The sequence below is a fragment of the Gobio gobio genome (genome assembly GCF_949357685.1).
Source record: "Gobio gobio genome assembly, chromosome: 4".
Lineage (NCBI taxonomy): Eukaryota > Metazoa > Chordata > Actinopteri > Cypriniformes > Gobionidae > Gobio > Gobio gobio.
In genome coordinates this window covers 65,279,849-65,301,033 of record NC_137100.1, presented here as the reverse complement: position 1 = coordinate 65,301,033, position 21,185 = coordinate 65,279,849, and the positions used below count along the sequence as shown (strand labels likewise).

Here is a 21,185-nt window from a genome sequence, read left to right as displayed (position 1 = left end):
GCCATCCATCCATCCATCCATCCATCATTTGTTTATATCTAACCATCCACCCATCATCCAGCCATCCATCCATCCATCCATCCATCCATCATTTGTTTATATCTAACCATCCACCCATCATCCAGCCATCCATCCATCCATCCATCCATCCATCATTTGTTTATATCTAACCATCCACCCATCATCCAGCCATCCATCCATCCATCCATCCATCCATCATTTGTTTATATCTAACCATCCACCCATCATCCAGCCATCCATCCATCCATCCATCCATCCATCCATCATTTGTTTATATCTAACCATCTACCCATCATCCATCTATCCAGCCATCCATCTGACAAAACCTCATTGTGGGGACATCCTCATTTGTAAAAACTGTATAAAACTAAAGTAAATAGGTTTCTGTTAGGGTTCGAGTGTGGGTTAGGCTATATAATTTATAACTGTATATAAAAATAACAAAAAGTCAATGGAAAGTCTCCATTTATATGAGTATAATATAAATTCTATATTCCAGTCTGCAAACAGGCTACATGTTTGTAACTTGCAGGAAACAGTTAGTTTGTTGATTAGATTAGAATCGACAGGTTTCTGGTTACTGCAAACCTGCATGTTTCTTTCAATACACGTTTGCAGACTGTTGTTTTTCATATTATTTCCGCTGGACAGCTCACAATTAGAGCAGCAAATCCACTGTGGGCCAAACATGCTGTGCAGCTGCCCGGAGTATTGCAAACCAAGAGGAGGATGTTCTAATGAAGACTCTTGAGTCCTCAATATATTCAACACTCAAGAGTCATTGCCTACCAGACACACATTTTTGTTTTGTTTCTTTTTAACAGTGACCTGCATCAAAAACTGAACTACATGCTCTCAAACACACACTGTTGGACTGCTCGAGAGCATTATACACTCCAGAGCCTCGCACCGCTGACACTTTAGTTAATTCCCATGTGGGGAAAAAATAATGATATATTATTGAAATTGTAGAGTATGTTTACATCATAGTATTTGTTGCACTGCAGACATAGTGATTTTTAAATACAAAACATTGTGTGTATGTGTGTGTACTTTTTGAGGAACATTGAATATGAATACAATTAATATCCAATAAAGGTTGGTTTAAAGCACTTAATTAATGGCATTTCTAAAGTGAGAACTATATTATGGTTATTAAGTTTTAACAAAGCATTATCTAACTCTCTACATATGAGCTAATTACATAATAACATTTAGTTAATTACAGTGAAAATTAATGAAGAGCTCACTATTTGTACCGTATATTGTCTATTGATGCATTAACTACAGTTTATAAACTATTAATTAACTATAAACTAACAGTTTGCTAATTATTTATAAGTGCTTTGTTACTGTATACTTATTATGAAACGTTACCATCTAATGTAACAGTAAAATAAAAATAATAATGTTTTACAGTAGTAAGACTAATGAGAATCTTCATTGAGAATAATGAGAATTACACAAAAACAAGTTTATCATAAATATAATAAGAAAATACACTATTATTAATACTAATATTAATCTAACTGTATATGTCCAAATTTGAATTTCATTGTACCATATTGAATAAATAAATCAACTAATCAATCAATCAATCAATCAATCACACTTTTGTGTAATTGTGGCAGCATATAAGAATATTTAAAAGTTATTTGAGGAATTAATTTCCATGATTTTCCATACATTTTCTGTTTTTGTTCATTTCCATCAGTTTTTTTTTTTTAAATCATACAAAGCCTTTTTTTTGACTGACAGAATTATTCATAAAATGATATGTATATATGGATTTAAAACTGTATACACAGCACTTTGGCGTATTTCCCCCATGAATCTTGAAGTCTATATTTGAGCATTCTCTCCGCTGAGAGTAAGCAAAGAAAGGAAAGATGAGAGAATCTTCCAGTAATAGCGTCAGAACGTGTTTTATCACCTGTGAGTTTATGATGAGATGTAATAGCTCAAAATACCCAGAGAGCGTGCTGTGAGTCTTCAGTTTCCAGTAAACCGAAGATGAAAGACTCTCTGGTGTGTGATTGTTGTGTTTTAAAGCCCATCTGTCAGACTGGAGGATTCAAGAGGAAATCAGTGCATTATATTCCTACATCATTAGTTCCAGTTCAGCTTAATTGCAGTCATTGGTGGCTTTCATATTAATTCCCAGTTGATCTTTAATCCTGGAAAATGAATCACTGAAGTTACAGTATTTAAGCTTTAAGTGAATTTAGGGCATTTGACTCCATTTGCACGCACTATATGATAAACAAATAGATCCACTTGAAGTGATTTACACGCTTTATCTGTAACAAATAGTTCACTGGAGGCAAACTCGATGTGAGAACCCAAGTGCAGTTTATTGCCAAACATGAACAGATACAACACAAATGATGACCTGGAAAGACTTGATCTGGACAGACTTGACCTGAACAGACTTGACCTAAACAGACCTGACTTGAATAGACTTGACCTGTACAGACTTGACCTGGACAGACCTGACTTGAAAAGACTTGACCTGGACAGGACAGACTTGACCTGGACAGACTCAAATAGACTTGACCTGAACAGACTTGACCTGGACAGACCTGACTTGAAAAGACTTGACCTGGACAGAATTGACCTGGACAGACCGGATTTGAACAGACTCAAACAGACTTGACCTGAATATTTGACTTGAATAGACTTGACCTGGACAGTCCTGACTTGAATAGACTTGACCTGAACAGACTTGACCTGGACAGTCCTGACTTGAAGAGACTTGACCTGTACAGACTTGACCTGGACAGACCTGACTTGAATAGACTTGACCTGTACAGACTTGACCTGGACAGACCTGACTTGAAGAGACTTGACCTGGACAGACTTGACCTGGACAGACCTGACTTGAATAGACTTGACCTGGACAGGACAGACTTGACCTGGACAGACTCAAATAGACTTGACCTGAATAGACTTGACCTGAACAGACTTGACCTGAACAGACTTGACCTGGACAGACCTGACTTGAATAGATTTGACCTGGACAGACTTGACCTGGACAGACCTGACTTGAAAAGACTTGACCTGGACAGACTTGACTAGAATAGACTAAACTTGACTTGACTTGAATAGACTTGACCTGAACAGACTCAAACAGACTTGATTGACCTGAACAGGATTGACCTGAACAGACTCAGACTTGACCTGAACAGACCTGACCTAAAAAGACTTGACCCAAACAGACTAGACTTGACTTGAATAGACTTGACCTAAACAGACCAGACCTGAACAGACCAGACCTGACCTAAACAGACTTGACCCGAACAGACTAGACTTGACCTGAATAGACCTGACACAAACAGACTAGACTTGACTTGAATAGACTTGACCTGAACAGACTTGATTGACTTGAATAGACTTGACTTGAATAGACTTGACCTGAACAGACTTGATTGACTTGAATAGACTTGACCTGAATAGACCTGACACAAACAGACTAGAAACAAACAAACAAACAAACACTGTGACATTATTGTTGTTCATGGAAGACGTTACCGGGTTATGATAATGTTGCCAAATGGCACTTCTGATTAATGTTCAGGTTACTGCGGCAACAGATTTCCACAGAATTGTATTGCCTTTGCGTTTATTCAATTATTGTTAATATTGTGGCTATATTCATAATTCTATGCAGAGGTCAATGAACACAAAGTTTCTATGCAAACTCATAATGTATTCATAATGGTCATGTGTGGCTCTTGGTTGTGGAAACCAGCATATCTTCTTTTGAAGAACATTTCACCTCAGAGAAAATAATACTAATAACAAAGTATGTCATGAGTTGTTTCCTCTATCAAGTCAGCTACCAGAGGTGTAAAGAGTACCTGAAAACCATACTTGAGTAAAAGTACAGATTCCTTACAGCAAAAATGACTCCATTACAAGTTACCAATTCCAATACAACTTGAGTAAATGTCTTTGAGGTATCTGATTTTACCAGTACTTACGTATTTTACTCACAGATGCACTAGTCCTCGACACCTGCAGAGACATACCAATGAAAATAAGAAACAATTGATTTGTAAGAGATGATGAAATCATGTTTATTTTCTATTTAACACCTCAATATTGCAATAAATCAAGGTCGACACAACAGCCTCTTAAACATCTACAAACTCTCAAGTCTCAGTGAAGCTCAAGTGCACAAAAAGGCCATGAGTAAACCGATATCCTTCAAAAAGGTCTCGTCAATATAGCGGATAAATAATGTAAAGTAAAATAGTCAAAGCCTTCTTGCACTGGATGTGCTGGTTTCATCACCGGCTGCAGTCATGAACTCATCTTATAAATCAACTCCCTGCTAATGTACTCGCATTCATGTAAATGTTTGGGTGAGTAATGGCAAAACGCACCAGATATAGTGCCTTCAATGCTCTTAGATGGCGATATCACTTCTTTATAGCAGAAACAAAGTGCTTAGAAAAAGTTAGATGCCATGCAAAATGTAATATGTAATTGCATTACTCAACACATTGGAGTAAAAAGTACATTTACTTGTTCAAAAATTTAGTCAAGTAGAGAGTTGTTAATATCTTTGATACTCAGTACAACTACAAAGTAGCCAAAAAGATACTTAAGTACAGTAGCTAATAACATTTACTCAAATACTTTACACCACTGTTAGTTACTGTAAGGACAGAGCAATTGTCAACTGAGCAAGTTATTGAAATGAGTTATGTTTGCAGTTAGTATGTTTTCAGATAGCCATATTAATAATAAAACAGCTGATTTGGAGGCAAGTCTATCGCCCCTTGAGTTTATTTCCTCCACAGAAACACAAGAACACCAGTTCGTCTGAATAAAGTCGGCACATTTGACACTTTTCCTGCTCAGTGAAACCTGTGGCTTTGTGGCAAGATTTGGCTCCGCTTAGCGAGAGTAAAATAATTAATAACAAGGCTTACTCTGGCGACAAGGACAGAGTGTTATTTAGGAGAAAAATCCATACTCTCCGAACTTTTTATTTGTGAACATCCGTTAGGGTGACTGGCTCTCTGCGGGTCAGACTCAGGGTGATTTCATTTGGTAATCAATAGATTTGTGTGAGAGCGAGTAAGTAATCTTTATATTGTGGCCTCCCTCCCTCCCTCCCTCTCTCTTTCTTTCTGATCTGCCCTTGAGTTTCCTCTCTGCTCTTCCAGTGAAGCGCATCCTGATTGACTCCGACTGACTCCTGCGGTTTAGACTCTATTCTAATGAAAAGCACTTTGAAAGGCAGAAAAAATAGGAAGACAGGCAGACAGAATGAGAGAAAGAGGAAAACATAAATTATAGTTGCAGGTCACCTTAACAGTAGTCTGACATCTACTGGTCAGTTTGCATTACTGTATAAATATAATTCAGTCATGACAACTCTTATTAATGTATTAATGTGAATGGGATGTACATAGATTTGGTCTTGGTGGACTAGATCTGTTGTGCTGCTGCTCGAGAGTAAGTACGACTTGCTTCTGCTAGTTGACCATATGCACGGTTACTTCCTGGTTTCCGATAAGCCAGCTTGGGCATTTTCCCTGTTAGCGGTCACATGTACTCGATGGACATCAAGACAAAACCATCAATGTCTGACTTTTTAATGTTGTATTTATATTTGAATGCAGTTATCACACTTATCTAATTTGCCAATGTACCAGTTTTACTAATTGCAATAAAGACTTAAAGGCTAATGGGAAACATATAGGGCCCTATGGCGCAGGTGCACTAAGGGTGTGTCCAAATCCACTTTTGCTAGTTTAACGACGAAAAAAACGGTCGGCATGTCTGGCTCATGGTCCAAAAGGGTTGTCCCTAGTCTCTTAATGAGTCATGGGTGTGTTTTGGGCGTAACGTACAATAAACCGATCAGAGTCTCATCTCACATTCCCTTTAAAAGCCATGGCGGATTCGCTATTTACATGTGAGCGGAAAGACTGAACACTTCTCCAGAGAGGAATCCTTTTATTTTTAAAATTTAAAATATGTGTTCCTGTGTGTGTAATAATCAGAGTGTATGCGCGTTGTGTACCTCCTATAGGCTCATATTACTAACACACCCTTTAAATAACACAAAACATACTGCGCTAATGACTTCAGAGCAGGTTTGTGTTGGTCAATGGTGCTCCAACAATGCCCCTGAACACACCTGGTGTTCAGACCAGACACCCATGGGTGAACAGATGCGCCGGTGCATTTGATATTTAAACAACGTTATGCTGGACGTGAAGATGAGAACTGCGTCGGGCTGAAACTAGGACCCAGAGTCTGTAATTGGAAACGCACGCAACATTTTTCCAGCACTTCAGGTGTTATTTTTAATTTGATGACCAAAAACATAATTTGTTCATCCTTCTGAGATTGTCCCCATCTGTAAAACCGAATGTTTCAAGATGTAGGAAATCCGAAATTGGTATAGAAAACACTTAAAAGGGGGTGAAACACTCAGTTTCAGTCAATCTCATGTCAATCATGAGTACCTATAGAGTAGTATTGCATCTTTCATATCTCCGAAAAGTCTTTAGTTTTATTATATTTATTAAAGAAAGATATGCTGTACCGAGTCTTTCCGAAAAAAGCAGAGGGGCTAAAGACGAGCGCCGCTATTGCGTCGAGCTATGCATGTTTACATAGAAAAACAATGGAATCGATAGCTAACAACACAAAGACATTTGAAGCAGTTTTACTCACCGTCTGCTACCAACACACGACTGTGAACCTTAATAGCTGGAATTGCTCCATCTTTCAGCATTAGACGAGCTACAAATCCAGAGTTGAACTGTGCCTTGTTTATAAACCATCATCGCCAAAATTAAGGGAACAAACAAACACTTGCACAACTCCGTTGCTGCTCCGGAAAAACATGATTGTCTTGCAATGACAACCAAAAATACACTTCTTTGGTGACATTGTTGATTTGCTGAAGTCCTGTGACTGCAAACGTCCAACTTTTTTTTTTCTTTTTTTTTTGTCGATGTTTAGGATGGGAATCCAAGTCTTTAACAGTGTAAAAAGCTCAGTATGCATGAAACAGCATTTCACCTTCCCTTTAAAAAAAGAAGAATACATTAATTGCCACTATAACCAGTAGATGGCAGCATGGAGCATTTATAACACAAAATATATGCGCTAATGACTTTAGAGCAGGTTTGTGTTGGTCAATGGCGCAGTCGTTTTCAGTTCCTCAAAATAGTAACGCTCCAACAATGCTCCTGATCACACCTGGTGTTCATACCAGATGCCCATGGGTGAACAGATGCGCCAGTTCATTTGATATTTAAACAACGAGGAGCTGGAGGTGAAAATGAGAACTGCGTCAGCCTGAAACTAGGACCCAGAGTCTGTAATTGGAAACGTACGCAACATTTTTCCAGCACTTCAGGTGTTATTTTTAATTTGATGACCAAAAACATTATTTGTTCATCCTTCTGAGATTGTCCCCATCTGTAAAACCGAATGTTTCAAGATGTAGGAAATCCGAAATTTGATAGAAAACACTAAAAAAAAAAAAAAAAAAAAAAAAAAAAAAAAAAAGACATTAATTGGCACTATAACCAGTAGATGGCACCATGGAGAATTTATAGGCTCATATTAGCAACCCCCTGTAATATTTTTTATTTCACATTTCGTTTTTGAATAAATATTAAACATTATACAATCACTGGGTTTTTTTAAAGTCAATGTTTAGCACATTTTGGTAGTGAAGTATACGTAAGAAAAGTCTCAGAGTCTCATGAAAAACAATAACTTTTCTTCCAACTGCGAATAAATTACACAGAAAGCGCATAGAGGGGACTGCCATCTCCATTTAAAATCGTTGACAGAAGCTGTCAGTCCAACGCTATCTCACGACCAATTCGTACCTAATTGTACAAAGTGGCTAATTTGTACGAATTCGTACAACCTCACTCGTATTAATTTGTACGATTTGTCCATACTGCAGTGATAGGTAGGTTTAGGGGTGGGGTTTGATGTTAGGTCATTCGTACAAAATTATACGAATTGACCAACTCGTCAAATACTTACCATTTAGCAAAAATCGAGTGAGGTCGTACAAATTTGTACGAATTGCGAATAAAATATGTACAAATTGCCGTGAGATCGGGTTGGTCAGTCATTGCAGTGCAAGCTCACTGATTTCAGCACACTTGTGAAAACTCTTATTTGGTTCAATGGATCTAACTAAAGTGCACAAAAAATATTTAATTTACAGTGTTGACGCCTTCACGTGAGAAGAGGAGGAACACTGAGGGACGATTCTATTTTTATATGTCGTTTGAATAACTAAATGAATGCTAGGCCTGACCATTTAAGGGACTTTATTCTGATTAAAAGCCCCATTTCCACCGAGATTACCCGGAACAATTTGTACCAGGAACCTTTTTTCCCCCAGACCTGCTACTGTCTGCGTTTCCACTGCGGTCTAAAGTACCGTGAAGATTTGGCAAATTAGTCCATAGACGTGGGACTGCGTGCGACTGCTCCTCCCAGTCACCGATGGACAGATATAATTTTTGGAGGAGATTCAAGCAGCGCTGCTTTTTCTGGTTATGTATTGGTTTACTAAAGATGTAATTAACAAAATGGCGGAAAAGAGACGAGCACTGAAACTAAAGCGTATTCTGAAAGCTAGATTTAAAATAAGACAACATATGTCAAAGGGTTAGTTCACCCAAAAATGAAAATTCTGTCATTAATTACTCACCCTCATGTCGTTCGACACCCGTCAGACCTCCGTTCATCTTCGGAACAGAAATGAAGATATTTAAGTTGAAATCTGATGGCTCTGAAAGGCCTCCATTGGCACAATGCACGGTTCACTCTCAAGACCCTTAAAAGGTACTAAAGACGTCGTTACAAAGTCCATCTCACTACAGTGGTTCTAAAATAACTTTATGAATCGGCGAGAATAATTTTTGTGCGCAAAAAAACCCTAAATAATGACTTACGTAGTGATGACGATTTCAAAACACGGCCTCATGAAGCTTCGAAGCGTTATGAATCAGTGAGCCGAATCGTGATTCGGATCGCGTGTCAAACCGCCAAACTGCTGAAATTTGGCGATTCAAACTGCTGAATCTTCATGATGCCGTGTTTTCAAATCGTCATCACTATGTAAGTCGCCGCACGGGAATTCATAACGGTGCGCATTTTATGCAGCCTTGCTCCATTCTTCGTGAAAGATAAAGATAAAAATGCGCACAGGAAACAAAAACCTTGCAAAAATTATATACGATCCGCCTAATCCCGGCCAAATCACAGAGATGCCGATTCGCACGGGACTAATTATCTCAGGACCTCGCTGTTCGGCGAAATATGGTAGGTAATTTGCGGGGGAATTTTTACTATACATATTACAGACATGGCTGATTCGCACGGGATTAAGATCACAGACATTCTCTGCAATTATTACAAATGACCAGAGGTCCCCAGATAATACTAATCCTGTGCGAATAGGGCTTAAGACACTATTGATGCTGTTTCCAGCCGGCTTATATTATTGCGGAAGGTCTTAAGAGCGTTCTGTGCATATGGTCAATTGCTCGGAAAATAAAATTCATGTTTGAGGTCAATGAATGATAGAGAAATGTTTGGATTTCCAGTTTGGACAGACCGTGTTCACGATCTGTCCGTCACTGACTGTATGACTTTGACAGTTTGATATTGTGGTTTTCTGTAAGTAACAGACTAATTAAAATTTGGTCAACAACGCATCTTCTTGTCAACTACCAGCTTGCTAATTACTCTAGAGTTGCAGGAAAATTAGCTATAATGTCAAAGGCTTGAAAATATAACTTCATGCTTTTAAGGACCCTCCAAAACTTGATTAGCCATTGGTAAAGCATCTACTCTAATATGACATATGCTATAATATTTGAATGTTATGTTTGCAATAACATTTTAGCAGAATTTGGAGATTGGGTTTTTGAACGCCCGTCAGTGGAGAGAGATGTTTTTTGCAAACAGATGGTGTAGTTTTGATGATATCTCTTCCAGCAGGTGATAAACGGGTCATGATAACCTGCAAAACATTGACCCCTTGCATCGAGCCCGTGCTTCACTGGATCTCTGGAAGAGACCTGTACTATTGATCGTAATAGATAAAAGATCAAAGACAGACAGCAGGAACAGCAGGATCTGTCTTTCCTTTCAAAGCGACTATGATTGAAATAAACAACCCGTGCTCACTTCAAAGGCGTCTCATACTGCTAGTCCAAGAACTCTGCGTGTCACAGGCTCTATTTATCTCACAATTCTCTCTAACATAGAGATGCTCAATTTGGACAGTCGGGAAAAATAATGAAAGACTGACTCATCTGAACTCTGGTGTTGGTTGAGGCTTTGTATTTTCCTGGACTGTCAGTAGAACAATTCAGTGTAGACCAAATCACGCCAGAACGTTTACTGGAATAATTTATGATTGAAACAGTAGACAATTTGGGGAAGAAAACATCATGTTTAGAATGAGGAATATGGATATCTTTATCCATGGGTTCACTGAGATTCGGATAAAACATTAAACAAAAGAAGCACAGTGGAGTGGAACAAAACACAGGCGTCTTGAGATGCGTTTTTTAAAGCTGAGGTTATTTTAACTTCACAGTGTCTTGAAAGTGCGGAACTCGTGGCATGTGTTCGCATAAAGATGCAGGAACGCATCCTACACTCTAAAAAATGCTGGGTTAAAAACAACCCAAGTTGGGTTTAAAATGGACTAACCCAGTGAATGGGTTGTTTTACCCCAGCAATTGGGTTGTTTTAACCCAGCAATTGTGTTAAATGTTTGTTTAAAACAACCCAATTGCTGGGTTAGTCCATTTTCAACCCAACTTGGGTTGTTTTTAACCCAGCATTTTTTAGAGTGTAATACCATCCTAATTCTAAAAGTAATAAAAGTGTCTGTGTAACATAAAGCCCATGATCTGAAGTAGGTCTCGATGTGTTGCTTTTGCATTTAAATAGAATGTGAGGTGTGTGTTTATCATGGGCGATTTTAGGGGCACAAGGGGGGCACGCAATACTTTTGTAAGAGAACTAAAATGTTATGAGAGCGAACACAAAAGCATTGAAGTATAATTTTTCCTCCAAGCTCATATTTTTTCCATCGCCATGTCCACTTCAATGTATGGAAGCTTGTTTCCGCCACAGAATAAAAAATGTATCTCACCATTCTGACTTTAATTAAAGTCACAATTGTGAGATAAAAAGTCGCAATTATCTTTTCGAATGTTTTATTCTGTGGTTTTATTCTCAACAAGGTAGTCAAGATATTTTAATTTTTATATTTTAATTTTTATATTTTTATTTTTATCTTATTTCCTATTTTTATCTTTTACTTGATTTATTTATAATTCTACTTATGTTAATACTTTTTATTCTAATTTTATTCTATTTCTATTTTAATTTCTTGTAACTGTTATTTGCACTGTCCATGGAGCGGACCTGTTTACATTTCACTGCCAGTTGTATATTGTGTATATAACTGTGTATGTGACAAATAAAACTCTTGAATCTTGAATCTTGAATCTTGAAGAAAAAGGCTAATCATATGAATTACTGTTATGACTCCGACATTGTAGAGAGCGATATATAAAGCGCATTACCATTCTGATACATCGACTTGTAGACAAGCCTGCATAATTTGCTCTTTCACTTCTTCTTCTGAATCAGTTTCTGGTTCAAACATATATGCTGAATTTAACCAGTATTTCCACTTGCAATTGTGCAGCGTTTGCTACGGTAAAGTTGACCGAATAGATCTCTGAGCAGGAGTGAGTGAATGGAGGCGGGGCTCATTTGCATATGCCACTGGGCTCATTTGCATATCAGTTGCAGTTCCGAGAATACTAAATAAAGCAAGGGTGCAGAGTCACATTCAAGCTATTTTAAGTCGTGAATAAATTAGTTTCATAGGAAGAACACGTTTAAATATGCCATTTTGGTGATCGAAGATGAGTTTTAAGGGATAAAATAATTGATAGAGGGCTCTCTCCCTGCAATTAACTGTGACTTATTTAAGCACTAAGCTTTCTAAGCTCAGTGTGAACTTTAGTTTTGTCTCTGCAAGCATATCGAAATGGTTTTGTGCGTTATTTGTTTGTTTGTGTTTTGACCCTGCTTCCCTTTGGGGCATGATCTCTCCTGTTTTAGATTTTTGCCTTGGACTGTTTTGTTTGTTCTTTGACCCCTGCCTGGGGTTACTCAGTGGATTTTAGTGTGTTTTGGACTGACCCTCCATGCTCTGAACTCTGCCTGTTTGAGTCTGTTTACAGCTTGGATTGATTCTTTGTGTTGTGGCCATTGCTTGTCTACTGTTTTGTTTGATTGTTTTCCCAGGTCCTATTTTCCTGTGCTCTCAAACACTATAGTGCCAAACGTATTATTAAAACGTGTATAAATCAAGCACTAGGTATGCAGACGTTTCTACAAACATTAGTGAGAGAATGGGTCGCTCTCAGGAGCTCAGAGAACTCAAGCGTGAGACCGTGATCGTGGCCACCTGTGCAATAAGTCCATTAGGGAAATTTCCTCACTACTAAATATTCCACGCTCAACTGTTAGTGGTGTTATAACAAAGTGGAAGCGACAACAGCAACTCAGCCATGAATTGGTAGGTCAGGTAAAATCACAGAGCGGGGTCAGCGCATGCTGAGGGTCACAGAAGTCGCCAACTTCTCAATAGCTCCAGACCTCCAAACTTCTGTGGCCTTCAGATGAGCTCAAGAACAGTGTGTAGAGCTTCATGGAATGGGTTTCTATGGTCGAGCAGCTCATCCAAGCCTTACATCAGCAAGTGCAATGCAAAGCGTGGGATGTAGTGGGGTAAAGTGCGCCACCACTGGACTCTAGAGCAGTGGAGACGTGTCCTCTGAGTGACCAATCACGCTTCTCTGTCTGCCAATCTGATGGACGAGTCTGGGTTTGGCGGTTTCCAGGAGAACGGGACTTGGTTGTTTTTCAGGGGTTGGGCTTGGCCCCTTAGTTCCAGTGAAAGGAACTCTTAAAGGATTAGTTCACTTTTAAATAAACGTTTGCTGATAATTTACTCACTCCCATGTCATCCAAGATGTCCATGTCTTTCTTTCTGCAGTCGAAAAGAAATTAAAGTTTTGGATGAAAACAGTCCAGGGTTTTTATTCCATATAATGGACTTCAGTGGGACCAAAAGGTTCAAGGTCCAAATGACAGTTTCAGTGCAGCTTCAAAAGGCTTTAAACGATACCAGATGATAAATAAGGGTCTTATCTAGCGAAACGATCAGTTTCTGCGAGAAACCAAGCAGTATTTATGCTATTATTTTACCTCTTATCAGACGAACGTGATCATCTCTGAGCTCCGCCATTACTTCTGGCAAGTAAGGTCAAATTTGATCGTGGTCATAGATGTATACGTAGATTCCTCATTAGCGACTGCACGGATCAGTAGAATAAGGCATCTACTATCGATATATCTATAACCACGATCTAATTTGACCTCACTCTCCGGAAGTAATTTCGGAGCTCAGAGACGATCGGTTCATGTGCATGTAAAGGCAGGCGTCCCAAAACTTTTGGCAATATAGTGTATATTGTTGTGTATGCTTCATTTCTCTATCTTCACATCATGGATCCTAACCAAAAACCTTCAGCCTCAAGTCCAGACTCCTCAATTGCTCCCATCTCCCTTTGTTGTTCTTAGATGGATTTTGATCAGCGTAAGTGCTGAAAATCTGTTCACATGCAGGTGTCACAACGGAAAGTCTTACACAGTCTGAAAGCTCACGAAATACTTCCTTAAGTGGTTCCAGAAATAGTACAAATTCATTGAAAGAAGTCTCTATTTTTCTGTCCGTTCCTTTCCTTTGGTCTGATAAAACACGTGTTTAAAATCTTCAATATTTGACGCAAATGAAAAAAGGCAAAGGCTTTTAGGGCAAAGTGCTTGGATTCTGTGCATAATTTCACAGTTTCTGTTAGAGAAACGACTCTGCTTCTCGCCCATGAATGAGTCAATCACTGGATATAATAAATGCTTTCCTAGAGGCTTCCTTGTCACCCAAGATTTCTCTACATGCACCAGTTGAGAAAGTAATCACGGATCCACGTAACATGCTGCTCAATACTTTTTCCAAACTGACATGGCATTTTACAGACAGTTCCTTTACCTTTTCCCACGTCCTCAAAAAGGTCTTATATGCTTGTACTGCTGTCAAGCAATGTTTCAACAAGATTCACAGCTCTTGCTATGTCCAAAGAAGGCAACTGGAGAATGCATTTAGAAGTATTCTGATGAAGGATACCTAGGTTGCTAATGAGGCTTGTGCTTCTGAACAATTAACCCTCACTGCTGTCCAGAACAATCTCATGAAGAAGATTAAAACATGCTCCGGACCGAGGGAGACAGACTTGATAATACCGTGTAATTTTCTCACTAAACCACTGCCGCTTCTGCTACTGATTGAGGGAAAAGCTGCGCATAACTGCTGGTCTAGGATCTGTTTTCTTCGTAATAATCGCATATTATTAGCAAAAAAGAGATCAGAAGATCCAGTGTGTATCTGTATTTGCGCTCATCAAATGATTCAATTTCCAACGTGTTTTCCCTTCGGTGAGGGATGTAGCCAATCACAGACATGTTTGTTGATTTCTTGAACGCAATGGCCAATCACAGGAGTTGAAGTGAGAATCCACTCACCGCTCGAGTGTTTGTCCAGTGCTGAGTTCTGCACGCGTGCTAATCCTCTCTAACATGATGTAAATAAGAGATTCATTGTGTCGTCAGCTTCACTAATTAATCTAACAGGACTTTGTGAGCTCTTTGCGCTCCCTTTTTATATTGTATAGGCGATATATATATATTAAAAAAATGAATAGGCCTATAATATATTCAGAATTTGAATAAACCTTTTGTTTTCCATTCTTGACAAGCGGACACATACACGCTTCAATACACATAGACGCATCCGCATATAAATGTGGGATTCACTCTCGAAATTGTGATGACTGACAGTGATAAATATTTATGTTGAAATCAGGCTCAAATAAATGTCAGGAAAACACAATTCCTGGCTGCAAGTCAATATCCACGGATCACTGGATCTTTGGTAGGTTAAAAGGAACACTATATCGAGTCCAACCTTTAGTTTAAAGGAACATGCCAACTTTTTGGGACTTTATCTTATACACTGTATCCCCCAGAGTTAGATAAGTCCACACACAGTATGCCATAACTCTGTCTGACGCACCCACCGCTAGCCTAGCTTAGAACAAAGACTGGAGGTAAATGGCTCCAGCTAGCCTACTGCTCAATAAGAGACAAAATAACGCCAACATTTTCCTATTTACATGTTGTGATGTGTCTAGTTACATCGTGTATTAAGACCAACGGGAAATTAAAAGTTGTGATTTTCTAAGCCGATATGGCTAGGAACTATACTCTCATTCCTGCGTAATAATCAGGGAACTTTGAGCCGTACCATGAGTGCAGCGGCGCAATGATATTACGCAGCGCCTGAAAATAGTCCCCAACGCTCTCTGTGCAAGCAGGTTGTCACGTTGGTTATGTTGACAGAAGTTAGTCTATTTTCATGTAAACAGGAAAATGTTGGGGTTATTTCGTCACTTATTGAGCAGTAGGCTAGCCTGAGCCATTTACCTCCAGTCTTTGTGCTAAGTTAGGCTAGCTGGAGCCATTTACCTCCAGTCTTTGTGCTAAGCTAGGCTAGCTGGAGCCATTTACCTCCAGTCTTTGTGCTAAGCTAGGCTAGCTGGAGCCATTTACCTCCAGTCTTTATAATAAGCTAGGCTAGCCTGAGCCATTTACCTCCAGTCTGTGTGCTAAGCTAGGCTAGCTGGAGCCATTTACCTCCAGTCTTTGTGCTAAGCTAGGCTAGCGGTTGGTGCGTCAGACAGAGTTATGGCACGCACGGAGATGAGAATGCTGTGTATGGACTTATCTAACTCTGGGGGATACGGTAAATAAGATAAAGTCCCAAAAAGTTTGCTTGTTCCTTCAAACTGATAACCGTTTGTTTTATTGGCGTTTTCCCTTTAACTCCAGTCTTGCAGCAGCTCTTCTGCTACTCATTCCGGCTGAGGGGGCGTGTTCCAGCGGGAAAGTGACGTCAATGCATACCCACTATATAGTGGATGAAGCTTAGGGTGCATTCACACATGTAGTTCGGTTCGTTTGTTCCGCACCAAAAAACAAAACATATAGCCCTGGTCCGCTTAGCGTTCACACTGGCATTTTTAACAGCGAACCTAAAGTTACCGAACCAAAGGCGTAGGGATACGGTCACAACCTGATTGGTCGGCTTTTATGACGTATATTTTGCGACAAAGCTGCTTACCGAACATTCAAAACAATGCTGTGTGCTGGATTAAACGCCATCATTTTATGCGTGTACATATGGTTTTATTTTCACCAGCTGAGAACTCACGAAGAGCTCATAACATGTTCAAAACATTCAGAACATCAGCAGGATTTCCTCCGTTGTGCAGAAACGAAGATCTGCATATATTGATGAGGCACTTTCCCTCCTCGTTGCTCCACATTTGCCCTCTACTCATTTTGGATACGCCGATCTTTCCGCGTCGTCAAATCAGCTGACTTGTAGCATCGCATCTTGTGACATCACGTCCTGTTTTTGGTTGGTTTACATGTCTTTGGTCCGTGTTGCGTTCATATATCAGTCGAACCGCACCAGAGTTGGTTTGGAAGCGGACCGAGATCCATCTTTTTAGCGTCTCGTCTGCTTGTTTGGTGCGCACCAGGGTTCGGATGGCAGCGTTCACATATGCTCAGATGAACCGCACTAACCGAGCAATCGCACCAGGGTTCGTTTTGTAAGAATGTAAAGAACAAGGCCAGATTGTCTGGGTGAGGAACAAAGACTGTCTGAAAAAAATGAAAGAGATTAACATCTGAATCCACTCATACAATTATCACTCTCATCTGAGACAACGTCCCATTGAGTGAATCATCCGAGAATGGCTTCATTTGCATGTATTTACCTTGTCCCAAACTCCTGATCCCCTCTCCTGGGAGATCACTAAATCCAATAGATTTTGTGTATATTTCAATGTCAATTCTCACTATACAATATTATGTGTGTTTGGTATCGTTTGAAATGTCTCAGTGCGAATGGCACAAAAATATCATAATCACAGAAGTATGCAAGAAGTTAATAAGAGTTTTTAGAGCTCAGAGGTATTTTACTTATGATGGTGGGTGTGGCTGTTGGAGCCATTTGGTTTCCTTTCAATCGAGCCAAATGGGAATTCGACTCAATTTAAATTCCCTTTGTTTTCATGTATTTCCATTTGAAACAGTTTTCGGTCTGGTCTGAGTTATTTAAAGCGATGTAGTAATGAGTTTGGGCATACTGTAATGGAGTTGGCCCATAATTGGAGTGTCTTGACACTCTGCGTTGCGTAATATTCAGTCAGGTATCGATATCTTATTCTTTGCTACAGAGTATTTGATGTTATGTACAAATTATCTTTGAATTGATGTAATTGGCATTATACATTTACCTGACTGTTAATAAAATTGTTACATTTTTGATCCTTTCTGAATTACTCTGTAATTATTAACTATCTCCAATACGGAACGATATAATTGCAACAAAAGGTTAAAACAGAATGATTAAATGTGTGACTATTAACTATAAATTACTAAACAACCAATTGGCATTCTATCCTAAATCGACAATATGATAAATGGAGTCAGATAAAGAATATTATAATTAAATTAATTTTGCCCAGTTGAAACGCGCACGCAACCTTTACCGCGGTTCGTTACCGATCCTTGGAGCGAATTCATGCGGTCTTACAGTTTTAATCAAACCAAACATGACAAGTGTGAACGCACCCTTAAATACTCTATTAAAGCTACTGTATTAAAGTTTTGACCCCCTCAATGAAAGCGTACGGGACAATAAACTTCATTTTTATCGGATTAGTTAGATATATCAACTCAAGTCAGAACAGTCTGAACGTCTGACCCAAGTTTGGTTTGTCAAGCCAACATTACGCTACTAACTCACCAGCAACACATCTGTCTAATATCTGTCTGATGAGTAACGCGGATTTCTGTTTGGATTTCAGGGATAATAACTTCATCAAGGATTTCCCGCAGCTGGCCGACGGGTTAATGGTGATTCCTCTGCCAGTGGAGGAGCAGTGCAGAGGAGTTCTGTCAGAGCCTCTGCCCAACCTGCAACTGCTCTCAGGTGAATCGTCAATGCGTTTATCTTGTCCTCTGAGGGATTAGTGCTTTAAATGCACATCCTATTTACACTTTCACAGACATTTCCCAGAGGTCCACTTACAATGTTACAAGCTAAGCTAGTTTTATAAACAGCGTTTGAGATGCAATTATTAGGAGAAGATGCCTGTGACTCCTTGTGATTGAATTAGGCCTGTTAATTCACACACAGTCGGCGTCAAGATGGACGGTGAAAACAAACTAGACTGAATGTGATTAATTATATAGTTCTAAAATGGATAATTCGAGTCACGACTTCTGGATTGCTGTCATTTTTACGACACTGATTTGCACAGAATGGGAAAAAAAGCTTAAAGTCGCCATGACACGAAAAGTTGCGCTGGTCTTTTCCTACTTATGGTGGTGTGTATCCGATGCTTCTCAAACAAGAACAAATGTAGGGCGGGGCTTGATTTTGTCTGTGGGGAATTGATTGGATGGTTGTGGTTTGCTATTGGTGGATCTCATGTGAGTGAGGGGAAGATATTCTGATTCAAGATTATGAGACACATGAATTTAAAACAACCCGTCACCCTGTCTTGAACATTGGGGGTTGTTATTGGGTCATTTTTAAATAAAAGGAATTACATAATTAGAAGATTAAAAGGGATTTTAGGGGTAACGTGAAATAAATAAGAACGCTAAAAATAGTTCCAGGTCTATTGTAGGCCTAGTTATTAAGTAGCCTAATCAAGTTAAATATATATTTAAAAAAATATATATTCACTCTTGTGTGTATGTCTAATATGTCAAAAACGCAAAACGTTTCTTGTCTCGTCACATTCCATTATGAATTACATGAATCGTATCATATTAATCAAATAATAGCATGTTTTTCAATTCAAAATGGCGAAATTTCATAAAAATGTTGAGGAGTTTGCATCACTGGACCGGTCGCTGAATATTTCAATCATAAAACAGTCATCAAATATTAAATATTTAGCAACTTTCACTGCTAAAATGAAAGCGTCGCATTGGAATTCGCACTCGTCTTCTGTGAACTGTAAGCCCCGCCTTCTTTGATTTGATTGGCCAGCTCACTCATTCTGACAGTGATGAGCGCTGTTAGACCACTGTGGCAGACCGGCACATAAAATAACTTTTTAACAATTCTGTTATTTCTAATTATTGGTGGGGGGGGGGGGTCTCAATATCAATGATAGTTACGGACCTGATGTGCCCAGAAAAATTATAATTAATATTCCATTAAGCAATAAGAATAGTCCATTTTGATGACTTTAAAAACATGGACGTGACCTGGTTTATTTTTGTTCTTTTTCTACCCAGTTGTTAAAATAAACCAAGAAAATCCCTGTTTTTCATGATAAATCCCCTTTAAAATGGAACATGGCGTGAGGAGCTGGCAGTAATCGGAGCATCAGCTCAGTGGACGGCTGCTCTCTGTCTCAATGACTATGAGAGAGGGAAACCAGTAGTGCAGAAACCTTTCATTTCCCCCCTCATATCACTTCTGATCAAAGCCGTCTTTTCATGTATTTGTTTTCACTCCAGTTCTTCCTAATGTGGACTTCACATAAACGTGGGCTCCAGTGACAAGTGGCTAATTTAATAACAGCTCGTCTTTTCCAGGACTGAGAGTGGAGGGTTGTTAATGCTGATTACGGCTCTCACAGTTTTTGCTGCAGCACTTCAAATGAGATTTGACCCATTACTGCATCTGTCAGCATGTGGAGACAGAAGCGCTGATGCGGTGTTTTGAGGCTGTCATCTCACACCACACTGATAGAATAAGTGGAATGGCAGTGAGTCTCAGCCTCAGACACCACACCCACAGACCGTTGGCTGAACGTCTGATGCATATGGCACACTCATCTGGAAACACTTCAGGAGTTTCAAAGTCGTTATCTGATTGGTTGAATCCGTCAAACGTCCTTTTGGGCGGCCCTTGACCAATGGAAGCTGTAGTAGAGTCTGGTTATGATCTATCTATCTATCTATCTATCTATCTATCTATCTATCTATCTATCTATCTATCTATCTATCTATCTATCTATCTATCTATCTATCTATCTATCTATCTATCTATCTATCTATCTATCTATCTATCTATCTATCTATCTATCTATCTATCTATCTATCTATCTATCTATCTATCTATCTATCTATCTATCTATCTATCTATCTATCTATCTATCTATCTATCTATCTACCTACCTACCTACCTACCTACCTACCTACCTACCTACCTACCTACCTACCTACCTACCCATCAACCTAACTTATCCACCCACCCATCCATCTACCTAATTCACCCACCCACCCATCTATCTACCTAACCTACCCACCGACCAACCCACCCACCCATCTACCTAACCTACCCACCACCCATCTATCTACCCACCTACCCATCTATCTATCTACCTACACACCCACCCATCTATCTACCTACCCATCCACCCATCTATCTACCTAACCTACCCACCACCCATCTATCTATCTACCTAACCTACACACCAACCAATCTATCTACCTAACCTGCGCACCCATCTATCTAACCTAGCCACCAACCAATCTATCTACCTAACTTACCCACCACCCATCTATCTACCCACCTACCCATCTATCTACCTACCCACCCATCTATCTATCTAACCTACACCCCAACCAATCTATCTATCTAACCTGCCCACCCATCTATCTAACCTAGCCACCAACCAATCTATCTACCTAACTTACCCACCACCCATCTATCTACCCACCTACCCATCTATCTACCTACCCACCCATCTATCTATCTAACCTACACCCCAACCAATCTATCTACCTAACCTGCCCACCCATCTATCTAACCTAGCCACCAACCAATCTATCTACCTAACTTACCCACCACCCATCTATCTACCCACCTACCCATCTATCTACCTACCCACCCATCTATCTATCTA

General features: G+C 39.4%; 1 protein-coding gene across 1 annotated transcript in view; it reads left to right on the top strand.

Moving 5' to 3' along the window:
• astn2 (astrotactin 2) overlaps positions 1 to 21,185 on the top strand; it is a 512,045-nt gene that overhangs the window by 350,522 nt on the left and 140,338 nt on the right. The window contains exon 13 of the mRNA XM_079815958.1: positions 18,120 to 18,244. Coding sequence (XP_079672084.1) covers positions 18,120 to 18,244 — 125 coding nt within the window. The remainder of the gene's footprint in view (positions 1 to 18,119; positions 18,245 to 21,185) is intronic.